The sequence below is a fragment of the Solanum tuberosum genome, unplaced genomic scaffold, assembly GCF_000226075.1.
Source record: "Solanum tuberosum cultivar DM 1-3 516 R44 unplaced genomic scaffold, SolTub_3.0 scf00246, whole genome shotgun sequence".
Lineage (NCBI taxonomy): Eukaryota > Viridiplantae > Streptophyta > Magnoliopsida > Solanales > Solanaceae > Solanum > Solanum tuberosum.
The window spans coordinates 663,982-680,347 of record NW_006239169.1 but is presented as its reverse complement, the minus strand read 5'-3'; the positions used below and the strand labels follow the sequence as shown (position 1 = coordinate 680,347).

General features: G+C 31.6%; 2 protein-coding genes across 4 annotated transcripts; one reads left to right on the top strand and one right to left on the bottom strand.

The window, feature by feature from the left end:
• The first annotated feature begins 6,072 nt into the window (after positions 1-6,072).
• On the top strand, positions 6,073-7,469 carry LOC107062603 (RING-H2 finger protein ATL3-like). Its single transcript, XM_015313438.1, has one exon. It carries the CDS (start codon positions 6,506-6,508, stop codon positions 7,397-7,399), a length of 894 nt encoding a protein of 297 aa, XP_015168924.1. The 5' UTR covers positions 6,073-6,505; the 3' UTR covers positions 7,400-7,469.
• A 2,589-nt stretch (positions 7,470-10,058) lies between these two features.
• Positions 10,059-16,046, bottom strand: LOC102601750 (ubiquitin-conjugating enzyme E2 34-like). 3 transcript variants are annotated; one of them, XM_006357365.2, is made up of 10 exons: positions 15,884-16,046; positions 13,554-13,668; positions 13,049-13,103; positions 12,587-12,625; positions 12,338-12,401; positions 12,156-12,217; positions 12,022-12,061; positions 11,689-11,716; positions 10,678-10,769; positions 10,059-10,496 (listed from the first exon to the last, which is right to left on the bottom strand). In XM_006357365.2, exons 2-10 carry the CDS (start codon positions 13,608-13,610, stop codon positions 10,238-10,240), a joined length of 696 nt encoding a protein of 231 aa, XP_006357427.1. In that variant the 5' UTR covers positions 13,611-13,668; positions 15,884-16,046; the 3' UTR covers positions 10,059-10,237. The 3 variants fall into 3 exon arrangements, with proteins under 3 accessions (XP_006357427.1, XP_015168919.1, XP_015168918.1); XM_015313433.1 differs by lacking the exon at positions 15,884-16,046 and adding an exon at positions 15,668-15,845; XM_015313432.1 differs by lacking the exon at positions 15,884-16,046 and adding an exon at positions 15,612-15,635.
• Positions 16,047-16,366: the final 320 nt, after the last annotated feature.

The following is a 16,366-nucleotide window of genomic DNA, read 5'->3' as shown; positions in this document are numbered from 1 at the left end:
GATATAAAACTTAATACTAAATAAATTTAATTTAAACTTGAAATTTGAAATATTTAGTCATCTTGATGACACTACAAAATATATATAGAATAGTTTAAGTAGTGAATTATTCTATAAAGTTATTTAGTGAATTTAACGAGCTATTATAACCGCGCGAAGCGCGGCTAAGTTCACTAGTGTCATATAATTTAGGAAAATAGTCAAAAGTGCCTTCAAGCATAGGAAGTTGAATAAAAATAGACGTTTCTTAATAATTATCATTTCACAAAACGCATAAATGATATTATACTTTATATTTTATTCTTCGAGTTATTTGCCTTGAAAGTATGAATTTGACTAATATAGAAAAATTAAATAATTAATTTGTGTTCATTGGTCAATGTAATTAATTTAAATATATTAATTTATGTTCATTTATTGAAAATTTAACTTCAAATGATCACTAAATAAGGGTATAATGAGAAACTTACTTAGTTTGTTAAGGAACGTGAAATCTAAAATAGTGACATGTAAATAGAAATGGAGGAGTAAGAATTGGTCCAAAAATATTTCAATTATTACTTAATGGATCTAAAATACTTTTTTCCAACTAAATAAATTATATTTTCTTATATTTTTTTTTAATATTCAAAAAGATTAGCAAATCTTAGAACCTGTAGGTGCCTTCTCTATATAGTAAGTAAAGTAATAATAATAAAAATAAAAAGTAATTTTAGAACTTGTAGGTGTTTAGCAAATCTGTAAAAGTGCTTTTAAATGGAAGCGAAACCAGTTTTTCTGCTTTTGAAAGAAGCTAAAAATTTCTGCTTCTTAAAATAAAAGCAGAAGCAGAAAATTATTTTATGAAGACTAAAATATCCCTTATATATATTATGTTCATGTATTATTATTATTTTACGTATTGTTTTGCAGAATTAGAAAAAAAGAAGAAGAAGGTGACAACAATATATTTGGAAGTTTAGAAAAAAAGAAAAATGTAACAACTAAAAGTTTCAACCCTTCAAAAAAATGTATAATATTGATTAAAAATTTGACTATGAACATTTTATTTTTTTGTAATAGATGTTTAAACAAGTTCTCTCTATAAAATATTCTCAATATGAAAAGTATATTAATACTTGTCTTTTATTGTAATTTGACTCTCAAAAGTACCTTTTAAAAAAGATTAATCAAACATAATTTGCTTATAAAAAGCACTTGATGGAATGTATGCGTCCACCGGTGTTCACAGGACTTTGTCAATGACTCGATAAATTATTGCATACTTTCATGTATATATCTTCGCTGTTTTTCTGAGTTTGCTGACTTACTCTCTATTATTTAAAAGAAAAATAGATAATTATAGAAAAGTAAATAAATTTTTCGTGATTTTACGACTTTAATCTTTAAGAGTTTGGACTAACAAAGTAAAAATATATAATTACTCTTATATATCATGTTAAAATGACGGAGGGTTGCTCAGATGGTAAGCATCCCTCACTTTCAACCTGAAGATTGCGAGTTCGAGTCACCAAGGGAGCGTCACCAAGGGAGCAAAGGGGGTGGGAACTCCTAGGGAGGGTAAATAAATAAATATATATATATATATATATATCATGTTAAAATATTAAATGAGGCTAATATACCTAGAATAAAAATATAAGTGTGCTACTTAACAGGTTAACGATTTACCCGGTAAGGAAATTGACGAACCGAAGTGCAGGCATATTTATCCTCCTTTGAATTGTATATTCACGCTTCATTTGCAATATTTGTAACCAAGGATTAACATTAGGTTTTAATTAAACGTACATACTTGGTTCTTAATCAAGATTATAATTTTAATAAGAAATTTTTGGAAGTTAGCACTAGATAACCAGATCAAGCATCAGTAAATAAAGTGTTTGAAGTTTGACCTTGTCAAATCATATCGAACTTAAGATAAAAATATTTAATGTTTGACCTTTACAAGGCCACACATCATATAAATATATCTGAAGTCAGACGTAATCTTTCATGACTTTCAATTTCGTGTTTGATGTAAATTTTCATAACTTTCAATTTACGTATATCTAAAGTTATTTTCAAAATAGACCGCTTTAAAGAAAAGAGTAGTTTTGTGTACAGATTTCTGTTCAAATTGCAAACCGAATTTGTACTGAATTTTGTGCCTAATTATGTTGGGCCGCCAAGAATTTTGTGTCTAAATGGTCATATATATTGGACCTACTTTTACAAGTGCATTTACTTCCTTTAATTTGCACCAAGGACAAACCATTATATATTTCTTCGGTTATGTACTTTCTCTTTCTCTGTTCTTAATTACTTGTCTATTTTTGAATTGATACACTTATTTTAAAAAAAAAATTGACATATTAAATTTATCATTTTACCTCTATTAATTATGAAGTGGATGAATTAAAAACTTAAGATTTTTTTCAAAGTAATTAATCGAAGGTATAATATGTAAAAAAAATTGTCTTTTCTTGATTTATCAAAATAGACAAGTAATTAGGAACAACTAAAAAAGAAAAAACGAACAAGCAATTAGGGACATAGGGAGTAAAAAGCAACACTTGTCTATTTCATGGTCCTTTTTTTTTTTGGTATTTTGCAGTTTTCTTGACTATTTCTTTTCACTATTGAAAATCTAGCTTTGCTCACGCTTGATTAAGTCTTGAATTTTTGTATTGACCGTTCACTTTCTCAATAGCAAAAAAACGCTTATTTGTGCCTTAAGTAGAAGAATGAGAAAGAGATTGTTGATTTTCTTATATATTTGTGTAAACATAATACTATTTGTATGTACCTTAAATATATACACATATATCAAAAAACTATTAAATATTTTATAAATATTTGATTTAGTGAATATCGTATAGTAACTTCAAATAAGTAATCTTTAAATTCTAATTCCTGGATTTGTACTCGAATTAATAACTAATAAGCACACATGAAACTATTCGACTCCTATAAAATTCAATAATTTTTGCCTAAATCTTATATTAATACTTTAAAAAACCATATAATAATAATATATCTAAACAATTTACCCACAACCCAATAATCTATCTTTTCTAAACTTAATTAATAATATACTAGCTACACTCTTGCCCATGAAAGAATGCATCAAACTTAATGTCTCTAATTCATACATGTGGTGGGAGTCTTTTCCTTAATTTATTGAAGAAAAGGTAAAAGTCCATATACTACATGAGGAATTAAGCCTAACATAGAAATAGGAGGAGGCTAAAAGGGTAATGAGTGGGTTCGGTGTTAGGAGGGAAAAATTATTATAGTACTAAGTAAACATCATCATGTTGTCCATAACTATATATTTGGTGGAAAACAAATCATATAAAAAAACATAAATATAGGGATGGACAAGGGTTTTTATTTGACTTTCTCTTCCTCCAAACATCATGCCACACATAATGTTGGTCGTTAGTTCGGCGCAATTTTGTAAGTATTTATTAGCGGAATCAGAATTTTTAATTTTTACTAAGAGGACTAGTTAAAAATATAAAAATATAAATACACAAGGAGAATTCAAAATAAGTAGTGGCATAGCTACGTTGATCCAAGAATGATCACTCAAACACCCTTCGTTGAAAAATTTATGCATATAGGTTAATAATAACTTTTTTTACAGCCAGCAAGGGCATGATTGAGTGGTTGGGGGGTGAGTTTTCCATATGGGAGACCTGGGACCGAATCCTGCCTACTCGGCCATGAACTCGTCGCATGAGGCTTGTCTAGTGCAGTTTATATTTTCTCTGTGATTTGCGAAAAAAGAGACAATTTTTTAGAGATATATGTTAAGATTTTGAATATTTTTTTAAAAAAATTCTAATTTCGCCACGAATTACACAAGATAAATGTATACCTAAAAGAAATTATCTATTTATATGCTCAAATTTTCCAAGCAAAGAAATGTCAATTGTCTCATTGTCTCATGTAGCACAAGAATGGCTCCTCACTCTTTGCAAAAGCTTTGGTATGGGGCAATGGTTCTTTTAACAGAAATGTACTATGTTGTGAGTCAAGTCAAAATAAGAGTTAATTAAAAGAGGTGACAATAGTTTGTAAATTAATTTTTGAAGTAGGATAAAATAGTACATTTGCTTCACTCTTTGGTCAACAAACATGTTAAAACTGATTTCTGACATTTTTGAACAAGGAATTTATGAGGTTCATGTAACTAGAATTTCTTTTCTACAAAAAAAAAGTCATTAGGTCAACATTTCTACTTGAAATATAAGTACACATTAACTAACATTTTTCAGATAAAAGAATTATTTGATGAAAAAGAATGGAGTATTTGACTTCTAAAAATTTAAAGTATAACTATGCTCTTTAATTTGATTTCAGATGATATTTATTTCTTCCAACTTTAAATGTATATAAATAGATACTTATATTTGTACAAAATTAAACAAATAGATATATGCGTCTTACCTGACATCTTATGAATCAATTCAAAAGTATCTTAGGTAAATTGTCACATAAAATATCTTTATTTTTACACATAAACTATTTTCTCTTATTCAATATTTATGAATGGTCTTACAAAGTCAATTCCTCAAGAAATAATTGGTAATATCATATTTTATAGGAAAATTATTTTCATGATCCAGCAACCAAACGACCCCTTAAGGCTCCCAAATTTCATTTGAAAACAGAAGTGGAAAGGGAATCTCGCCACAATTTCTCGTTTTGCTGATGGTTGTTGAAAGTCGTTAAACATTCAAACCTAACTACGACTGTTATAGTGAAAGAAAAATAGAATTCCTCAATTTTTAACTAAAAGTCTCAAATCAAATAGTATTGATTTTATTTTTTTGGTTAGCGATCACTTTTTCCTCAATTTAGTCCAAATTTCAAAATAAATATAGGAGCAAGAAAATCAAAATAAAAAGGTTCAAAATTATGGTCAAAGTTAGGAATGGACATGATACAGTACATGTTGAATTATCATAATCGAACTTTTTGACACCGCGATTCGTAATTGGTATGTATTTTAGTTTTTTTAAGGGAAAAGGGTCTGATATACCCTTCAACTTTGTCATTTGGAGTTGATATGCCCCTCGTTATGAAAATGGCTCATATATATCCTTATCATTATACAAACGGCTCACATATATCCCTACCGTTGCAAAATGAGCTCACATATACCCTTCATTTAACGGAAGTGAAAAAATTAGTTTTAAATTTATATTTTTGACTTTTGATTTTTTTTTAAAAAAAAATCATTTAGGGGTATATATGATTTTTCTAGCAAATTTCAAGGTGTGTTATAATTTGTTTTTTGACTTCTTGATTATCATTATTTGAGTTTCTTATTCTTATTTTATTTTTTTCTTTCATTCCTTAGTGTAAAGAAAAAATTTAAAGCTATTTTTTGTTGCTATATTATAATTTAAAACTATTTTTTCGGATATATTGTAATTTAGTTTTTGTATTTGAAGAAAAAGATTGGGTCATCTATAATAAATTTTACAAGAATTAGCGAAACTTAAATAAATTTGACCATCAAAATAATAAATTTAAATTAGTCATTGAAACAAAAAAAAAGTTAAAAAAATAATATATGTTTGAAGAGGATTAAATATAGTTAAATATCCCATATGGGATTATATTTATTTAAAATAATTAAAAAATTAAACTTAAGTTAATTTTTTCACTTTTGTTAGAGGAAAAGGGTATATGTGAGTCATTTGTATAACATTAGGGATATATATGAGCCACTTTCATAACGAGGGACATATCAACTCTAAATGACAAAGTTGAGGGGTAGACCATTTCTTTTTTTTTTAATATATGATGTGATATTTGATATTTATAAAGAAAATACTGAAATATCGAAAATTATTGAAATATGTATTCACATATAAAATTGATTGTATACATGAATATTGATGGTAATTGATTAACAAAAAGAATTGACTTTACTTTCTTTTAAATATATCTATTTGTATAAAATATTAGTATGATATAATTTAGACCGCACAGAGCATACCATGCCCACTCCTGTCTGGACCATGGTGTTAGAAGGTACTATTTGTTTGAAGTTTGAAATGTTATTTGTCGTTTTAGACGCCTTAGCAGCCATGGTGAGTCTCTTTTTTCCCTCATCTTTGACTCTAATCTTCCATTAAAATATCCCTTTAACTGTCATTTCCTTCTACTCTTTTCTTCTTCTTCTTCTACACTTTTTCTCCCTTTCCTAATTAGACCCTTTTTTTGTCTTCTTCAAACCTCAACTCTATACATATATACCACTATCTAACATATTTCCATCTTCATCTTTTCTCTTTCTACTTTTTTTTTTCATTTTTGGGTTTGTTCTGAATCCTAAAACTCTTACACTTGGGTGTTCTGATCGATTTTCAGAGTGTGCAGATCCAATTACACGAAGAAGAATATTAATAGCTCAGTTGTTAGAGTGTCGAGGATTCTGAGTATTTGGTAAATCCAGAATTGCATTCAACTTTCTGGATTAGCTAAAACAAATAGTTTTCTAAAAATGGCAGATGTTTTGCAAACCCATGGTAAACTAGATGATCCAAGTATGATTGAGTTGACTGGGAAAATACTAGTGGTAGCAGTCATAGTTCTCTTTCTTGTAGTGATGTTGGTCTTCTTTCTTCACCTTTACTCAAAATGGTTCTGGAACCAACGCCGGCAAGCGGACAATCACCGCAATGCCGCCACACGGCAGCGGCGGCGCCGCCGTCGTTTCGACTTTTCTCCAGGTCATGAAGTTAATGTTACATCTGTTCTCAACAGGGGGCTTGACCCTGTTCTTCTGAAAACAATTCCGGTAGTTTTATTCAATCACGAAGAATTCAAAGATGGATTGGAATGTGCTGTTTGTCTTTGCGATGTTTCTGAAGGTGAAATGGCGAGACTTTTGCCTAAATGCAATCATGGGTTTCATGTAGATTGCATTGATATGTGGTTTCAATCTCATTCTACATGCCCGCTTTGTCGAAACCCAGTCATGTTACAAGAATCAACAATGGAAAACTTACTTAGAACACCAGTAGAAGAAGAGGATTCAGCTGAGGTGATAAATTTTCCAACTAATGTGTTGTTTTGGGGAAATGAGACTCAAGTGAGCACAATGGGTTCAAATAATTTGGAGGAAGATTTGCAGGGTCCTAATTCTCCTCCTCCACCACCACCACCAGTAGCAGCACCATCATCGTCATCCTCGTTAGATTCTACGAGTGATAGGCCGTGTGTTTCATTGGTAATCGATATTCCAAGGCAGATTAACGAAGTAGTTGAAGAGGAAGAAGATAAATCTCCAATGCCCACAAGATTGAGGTCTTTGAAAAGGCTCTTGAGTAGGGATAAGAGGGCTAATCCTTCTAGTCCAAGAATTAATGTAGATTTAGAACAAGGAGGCAGATGAGGTGAAACTGTTTTTTTTTTTTGGATGTAAATTGCAAATGAATGAGAGATCTTTGATGTTTGCTGCAAAATTTGAACTCTCCAAAAATGTTGCGGCACCCGTGTCAAATCCTTCAAAAATGCACTACTTTTGAAAGATCCGACATATGACTGATGATATTTTTGAAGACTCGTAGAACTCTCATTCGTTTGTTATTCTTGATGCAGATGTGAAGTTTGACACTTTTCATGTTCTTATAGGCAGTAAATATATAATGTATATGTACAAACAACAATGCAGTGGGCATCTCTGTTTGAGAATGAAACAATTTATCTCTCTTACAGAAGAGTATTTCAGTTACTTTGAAAAATATCAATGCATTTTTTGTTGCAGAAAGAAATAATCAAACCAATACTGGTTTAGTTAGGCAAATCTAACTAGTTCGAACACCTTCAGAATCCTTGCAAGTTGTAACTAAGTTCTGATCAAGCTAAATTATACAGTAGATACTAAGAAGGCTATATCACCAAACAAATTTCATTTAGGCACTCCAAAATCTTACTTCTTTTAATTGAGCATATGAATAAGTGTTTTTATTAGATTCTTTCGGTTCAATTTTGAAGTTGTTTTGTTGTGCATATTCTCCAATGTTCACTACATAGATAAGTTAACCACTTAAAATATATCACCTTAACCTCAGACATATTCCAATTGAAGATGATGTGCATAATTAAAGGAGATGACATATTTAAGTGATTAACTTATTTACATGATGGACATTTTAAGATAACACACAAAACGTGTTACCAAAATTTAATCAAGAAATATCTAATAAAAACACTTTGTCATGTGCTCAATTAAAACAAGTTAGTAATTGAAATTTCTAAGGGCTGTTTGGCCATGCGATATGGTATCATGATATGGAATCATGAGATGAAATTGAAATTTTATTTGGACATGCGATATGAAATTTTTGTGTTGTATATTTTCTCATAAACATAAAAATCTCATAAGTTGTAAAACTATTAAAATAGCCCCAATTGTTTATTCAATCTTATCAAATAAACAAAAAATTATAAAATCGCATAATAAATTATTACAAAGTTATTTGTTCTCCACTTAAGTAATTGCTTCATCTAACTTTAATTTAATAAAAAAAAATTAGAACATAAATTGTAGTATACTAGTCTTTAATATAATCCTCCCACATAGTACGAACAATTTCCTCACGTTGAACTTACATTTCTCGATCATGTGACCGAAAAGACGAACCAACGTTGTTACTTTGAGCCATTTGTTGGTCAATATCATCAGCAACTATATTTTCATGCTCATAGACCATAAATATTTCATCACTTTAACAATCGATTGGTGCGAGTTAAAGTGACTATATGTTGGTGAGAATAATAAATTTTATGTCGTTGAGAATAATAAATTTGAAAAAGTAATGATGTGATTATAAATTTTATTTACATATGAAATAAATGATTAACTAGTAGATATGAATGTGGAGTTGTTTCAACAAAATATAAACTCGTGAATCAATTTTTGTATTAAAATATCTCAAATCATGATAAGGAATCACCATATAATTCCATATCATGATTTTTGGAGAATATGAAATCACATCTCATGATATGGAATCATGAGATGAAATAAGCGTAAAATCGCATGTCCAAACGCTGATTCCATCTCACGATACCATAACGTGATATGGTATCGCATGGTCAAACGCCTACTTAGATTAATAATAAAATTAGGAGAGTTTACCCAATATAATTAAGAATGTACTCAAATTAAATTAAATTAAATTAACTTACTAAATTTGGCTAGGATTTAAATAAGATTAATTAACAAGCTTTTTAATGTTTAAGCATAATATTGATAAAAGACAATTTTCATTGACGGTGCCGCACTTTCTTAATCTTAATATTCGCAAAATGTTCGTTCACATGACTGAAGAATATCAAGTCCAATTGATTGAGGACTTGGGAAAATTTGATCAATTAGTTATTAATATTTAGTCAAGTGGACTAGTTATAATTTTTTTGATTAAATTTTATTAGAAGTGTTTTTGACTCAAACTTGTGGTAACTTTTTAAAATTTCGTTATTCAATAATATTTAACTATTGATTTTTCTTGTAAATAGTTAGAAGTCAGTGATGTTTGTTAATTTTTATCTTAGTGTATTTAACTTCTAAGTTAATATTTACTCACTAATGTATGTTTTTTTTCTACTTTATAGGTTATTTGTAAGAGTAGTTGAGAGATATGAGCATATCAAGTACAATTTATGTTCAATTTTTTTAATTAAATTAAAGTTAGATGAAACAATTACTTAAGTGAAGAACAAATAACTTTGTAATAATTTATTATGCGATTTTATAATTTTTGTTTATTTGATAAGATTGAATAAACAATTGGGGCTATTTTAATAGTTTTACAACTTATGGGTTTTTTATGTTTATGAGAAAATATACAACACAAAAATTCCATATCGCATGTCCAAACAAACCTTTAATTTCATCTCATGATTCCATATCATGATACCATATCGCATGGCCAAACGGGCCCTAAATAAAATTTGCCGAGGGGTTGTCCAGTGAAAGTAATGCTTTATGATGTAGAGTGCCCTTGAGGAGTGTCACATGAATTATTTAATGGAGATGCTAACCAATGTGAAATTAAATTTTCTTTTCTAAACTTGCATTAACCAAATGTTGGCAAACCTAGAGATATATGACAAACCTAGAACATTTTGCACTTACAGGTGATTACACAGAGAAGTATTACACAACCACAGAATTCGGATACTTTGTTCTAAAGAATAGCAAGTTCCCTGCTAATGAAACTCACCATCAAAGCTGAAGTAGCGGCAGAGCCATTACAACACCAAATATTGATACTAGCAACAGCAACAACCAAGTTGGCAAAGATTTCCTCCGTTGGTTCTCCATGTCCTTATGGGGCTCTACGCTATTCAAACCATCCAACAAGGGTGAGGAAATTTCCGCTTGAGTTGGCATGGATGACACCTGCTCCTGATCTGGTTGCACCAGGAGCTGCTGCTCTTCATACTTCTCCACATACTCTGGAAACAATTTTCTAAAGGTAGGGCTGTGATGCAATATTAGTTAGTTAAAAGGGATCAAATAGAAGGAGCTGTTGAAGCAATTGGCTGTGAAAATAGTAGATCAATTATCATGTAACAGATTTTTTACTGCATGAACTATACAGCTTAAGGCAATTATCTGAAACAAATACAAGGTATGCAGCGTTGAACTCGTACTTGACTCACTTTTTACAATTGAAAGCAAGAGAAGCCTTAGCAAGCTTCTGTTTCTCAGCAACTGTTGTTGTTACACTGCCTGTGGTAGGGCTGGTGTCCATCTGCAGGATGAGAGACATAAAAGTTGCCACTAATGCAAATGAATGTTTGGGAAGCAAAAAGAGATTTTGAACTATAGGATGTACAGAAAGGATGGATTCTATCGTCTATGCTTTTCAAGATAACTACAATAAGCATTGTGGATAATGCAGGCCTAATATGGACCTATTATTCAGCGTACTAAAATATAGGGTTTCCATATTCATGAAAAGCCAGAATTGAAATGATCCATGTTACGGAACCAAGACAACCTATCTTACTAATAATAAGAAATGGTTAAGGGCATCCAATGCCTATAAATAGAAACTTCTTGAAGTCTCTATTTAGCAAAGGGAGACAGAGAGGAACAACAAAGTCGGAAATTTTTTGAGTGTAGCCATGGATTCTTTTCTAACCAAAAAGAGGTACTAAGCATTCTTCGAGGTACTATTATACAATCACAGAAAGAAGATACAAATTAATCTACCACAGGGTCTCTTCACATCTCTGTGTGTGTGTGGTGGGGGGTGGGGGGGGGGGGGCGGGGGGGGAAAGAGAGTGTCAAGAAGCAGTAACCATTTCAAAAGATATAAAAGAGACAGGCATCCTAACAGACGGGGTGGGTAACTGGGAGGGTTAGTGCAGTTTTCTAAGCAGGCAAAGGGAAATATAGGAAGAATTCAAGGCAGCTCCCACCTCTCCTTTGTACACTTCGAAGGTGGCGTTGCGCTATGTTAAATAGGTCAGTGGGATGAGGTAGGATTTAATTTCAGCCTATAGCTGGTGAGTTCAAAATAAGGACCATATATTGTTTAGTGCTGCTTGATGCGTAAATACAGAAGAAGCCAACGGTCATACACACGAAAGAAATGAGCATTAACTAAAAAAGAGAGCACAACCCAGAAAATAAATCAGTAATGAAAAGGAAAGCAGGTCCTTTACCATAAAAGAGAGCAGTCCAGTGAGTATGCTGCAGGAAAGTGGAGGAAGATCAATCCAAATGAAGAAATATGACTATGAAGCCAACATAGTAATGGTAAAGATACAACTTATTTCGGAAAACCAAAAAGACAGGTTTTTACTACTTAGTTCTGAAAAGTAATCAGAAAAATATTTCATTTCACATTTTGGTTATACAAAAAGTGGAAATAAGTTTGTGGGCACAATACAGATTATCAGACAAATTTGACTGAAAAAGAGGAGAGCTGTGGGGTGGTGAGACAAATAAAATCACCATATTTTTTACTCTTTGATAAGTATATTGTAAGTTATTACCTTGACACAGACCACATAGGGTTCCAGCTCTCTGGGTGAACTGTGAAGCAATATGGCATAACGAAGGTCAGGAACACCGAATCCATTCAAAACAACAGACAATAGTAACTATAATGCACTCTATAAACACTTACAATCACTCATAGATAAACAAATTTTCTTTTGCGTCATAAACCTTCCATTTGGAGTAACCATGCTACAGACAAAGCAAACAAAGATGTGATTCCAAATAACAAAATGAAAAACCTTACTGAGACACATTGTCAAAGAGTAGAAACAAGTCTGGAATAATCGAACTGATCTGAATATAGATTACCTGATTCCAGGAGGTTTAAATGGATATTCTGGAGGAAACTTGATCTTACCGTAATATAATCCACCTTATTATTGAAGTTGGCACACAAGCAACAACCAAAAGAGAAAGACTTAACTCAGAGAAAAACAAATAAGTATTCAAAGGTGACAAAAAGAGTGTCAAATGATAAGGTTTGAGAAGAAGGTGCATCACATTAGTATTAGTGCATTGTCAAAATAAATATCAAAGTTAGTTAGGGAAAGTAGAAACCTGCAAAGGGTGTTCCTTCACTCCCCTCCAAAACGTAATCTGGACATGAGATTTAGGTAAAACAAGTGGAAAGATTAGGAAAAGCAAAGCAAACAGGTAATGAGTCATCTGACGAAAAGAAGCTAAAACTATAGCACAATTGGCAAGTAAGCCGAGAAATATATATGCACTAGGAGAAGAGCATCAGATGATATGCCAATTTCATTCCTTTACCGGCAGTTCATGTAGGTGATTTGTGTCAATTTAGTTCCATATTAGACTGCCTCACAATAGCGTATTTAGATGCATGGGGCACAAACAAGTGAAAACAAAATTTATGCAGGAGGTATCAACAGGAAAGGAATAGGACAATCTGCTTATTTGGTAGAAAGAAAAGGAACTAGACAAAGTTCACGAAAACCAATATGTTCAACTAAATATATTGACAAATACAGGTTGAGAGAACAAGCAGCAGAGACTTACGCCACTCTAGAATATCATTTGGAGAAGGCCGGGCCACAACATGGGAGACAGGTTCCTACAAGATCACGGGCTTCATCACTTTCTGAGGACTCAGATCAGAGTATAAATGTCCAAACACACATCAGGAAGAAGAGTCTAATTAACAAAGGCACAGTACTTGTTGTCCAATACCAATAAGTCCACGAAATAAAACTTAGGATCAATTTGTATAGGAAATAATAATAGAAGTGCCATGCTTTCACCTCTGGCAATCAGGAAGAGAAAAGCAAACAACTTCAACTAAATTAACAAATGTTAAGCTACAATAAATTCCATAGGTAATGTCATGAGGGGCAAGAAGATGAAAGCCACAACTAAAGTTCATAATATGTAAGATTCAATGTGGTTAACCTGCACTTTAAGTAGGACCTCTGACATATTCATTTTCATGGGAAGTAAAGGAAGCTGCCTTGTAATGCAACAGATTTATGTATAATATATTCACTGAAGGAACAAAGATACATACTTTACAAAGTGCTCTATATTCCTTCTGGAGTCGCTTTACACATGCCTTTTCTGCCATGTCTAAGCTTCAAAATGCAAGGAAACTACAGGATGATACTTGGAGTTTCACTTATTCTCTACAAGTAAACAAATGAGATTTTGAATAAAAAAAACAAAAAATTTAAAGGGGAAAAAAATTAAGAATGACGTGGGTATATGATACTTAAAAACATGGCCAAAGAAAAATTAAGTCAATATCAATCAGTGCAGAAACATAAAGAAAAAGAGGCTAAATTTAGTATATAATCTTATCCTCCAGCTAAGAATGGTCATCAATTCCACAAGAACGAACACTTAGAAAGTGGTGAAGCCAAGAACTGAAGGGGGGAAGGAACTTATATACAGAAGGATTAATATGAATTTTCAGAAGTTAGAGGGGACATCAGTAGATTTCTAAGGCACCTCCAAACTTCCCAAAATCCCAAAGGACAAAAGGCTGTAATCTCAAATTTTGGTGACGGACACTGCTCATCCTCTCCCCAATAAAATTCACCAGGTACATCATCCAGGCGAAGCAGTGAACTTTTTTTTTCTTTTCTTTATGAGAGATAGAGTCTGTCTACAATAGAATTGAATTTTGTTTTTGATTTGTTGGAAAAGAAATTAGCTATCTGTTGAGAGGTCTGTCTATGTTCTTAACAACAGGGATCAACACCTTTCAATTCCCTTCTCTGTAGCAATCAAAGGAAAAATATCTAGACATACTTGAATAGAAGTATAACAATAATAAACCAGCTATTCGAGCATCCTAGTGTATGAAGTGTGTCTCAAAACAATCATATTAGAGGATAAACATTGAACATAGAATCATTGGCGAGCTATAAAATACAATTGGAGCCACTCTACAGCTTGGCTGAAGCAGTTGATGTCCATCTTTTCTACACAGAAATCTATTGCATATGACAAGTACAAAGCCAAGAAATGCATGATCTGTTATCACACATGACATTTTGGTGAACCAAAGTCTTTCAAACTACCCGAGAACCAATTCTTTAATTATTCACAATATTTTATAGTAGAAACAATCAAATATACCCTTGTTCTATTTGATATAGTTCAATATGCCCTCCCTCTGAGTACCATTCAATTATGACCGACCCTACCCTTATATTTTGCCACTATCACCTTGTTTGGAAGGTTGTTACTCATTGCATTGTTAGTTTAAATACAATATATTTTTTTATTGTTACTTAAATGTTATCGTGGTATCATTTAAATCCATCGTTAGGTACCAACAAAAAGTCACATTTTGTGTAATGACCGATTTGATGTGATTCCGTGGTTACCTTAATATTTTCTTCTCATTTTATCTTTACTTATTATTTAATAATCTTTCTTTACACTACCGTTTCATAGTAGCTCTACCATACTATACTTTTCGTGTTGGTATATCATTCAAATTATTGACATGTGACATTATGTAACGACGAAGAATGATATAGTCTATCCAAACATTGTATTCATTAAAACATGCATGATACAATACAATACATTATGAAACCGTATGGAACAACCATCCAAACAGAGTGTAAATAGTTGTTATGTACAGTTTCGTAATGTATAGTTTGGATAGATTGTATTTTCTCCGTCACATATCAACGATTGAAATGATAAATCTACAAGAAAAGTAGAATACGGATTACAACTACTATAAAAAGATACAATAAAGAATAAAATAGAATTATTAAATAACAAATAAAGACAAAATTAGGAAAAAAATACTATAAGATAATGACGCGAACACACCAAATCTTTCATTACACAAAATAAGACTTTTTGTCATTAACTAATGATGTATTTGAACATACACTACAATAAAATTTAATTAACAATCAAAACAAATATAATACTTAAACTAACAATACAATACATCTGTTAACAACTATCCAAACAAAGTGTAGTTTACCGTTAATTAATTTAGACTGAGTGACACTATGCCAAGCTCATAAGCAAATAAATTATCCCCAGTTTCAAATTACAAACTCATACCCGACCCAACAATTCAACAACAACAATATACCTAAATCCCACGAATGGAGTCCGACAAGGGTAGAGTGTACAAAAAGAAACTCATACCCAACCCGAAACCAGTTATTTCACTTGTTCTCTTTTCCTTCCAACCTCCATCAATGGAACCCTCTTCTTTCTCTCTCTCTCTACATTCTCCTTTCTCTCATCAATCACATATCAATGACAGAAAAAGGATCCACAGTCACTTCTATAGAACTATCAATTCAATCAAAAGCAGAATTCATAGCAAAATTCAACAAATTAGATTGCAAAATAACTCACAATTATAGAGTCGAAGGGAAGTGTAGGAACAAATAGATTCAAGTGGAGCTTTGACCCTTTATTGAAAATTTTCTGACTCTTTTTCTGCAGCCCACATCAGTACTGTCAGATTTTTCGTATTTGGGAAAAACAAAAAATAAGGTGCTTATTCGTGTTTTACTTTACTTTGCCATTTATTTGGGGCCGTTGCCATATGGTTGAAATTTTGTTGGCCCATGTTGCTCTCACGGCTCTGACTCAGGGGGCCCACATCTAAGGTTTCGGATGCTTACACACCCATTGATTTTGTATCGGATAATATATATTTTCATAGAAATTTAAATAAATGGTATAAATTAAATAGTAAACACTCGGTAACAAGCAGTTGCTTGGTATAGTGGTTATTTATGGGTGCTCAAAGTTGTACATTACATTTGTTGTGACTAAGTTCTCGATTTCCAATGTGATAAATTCGTCACTAGGTTCTATTCATTTTTACTTATC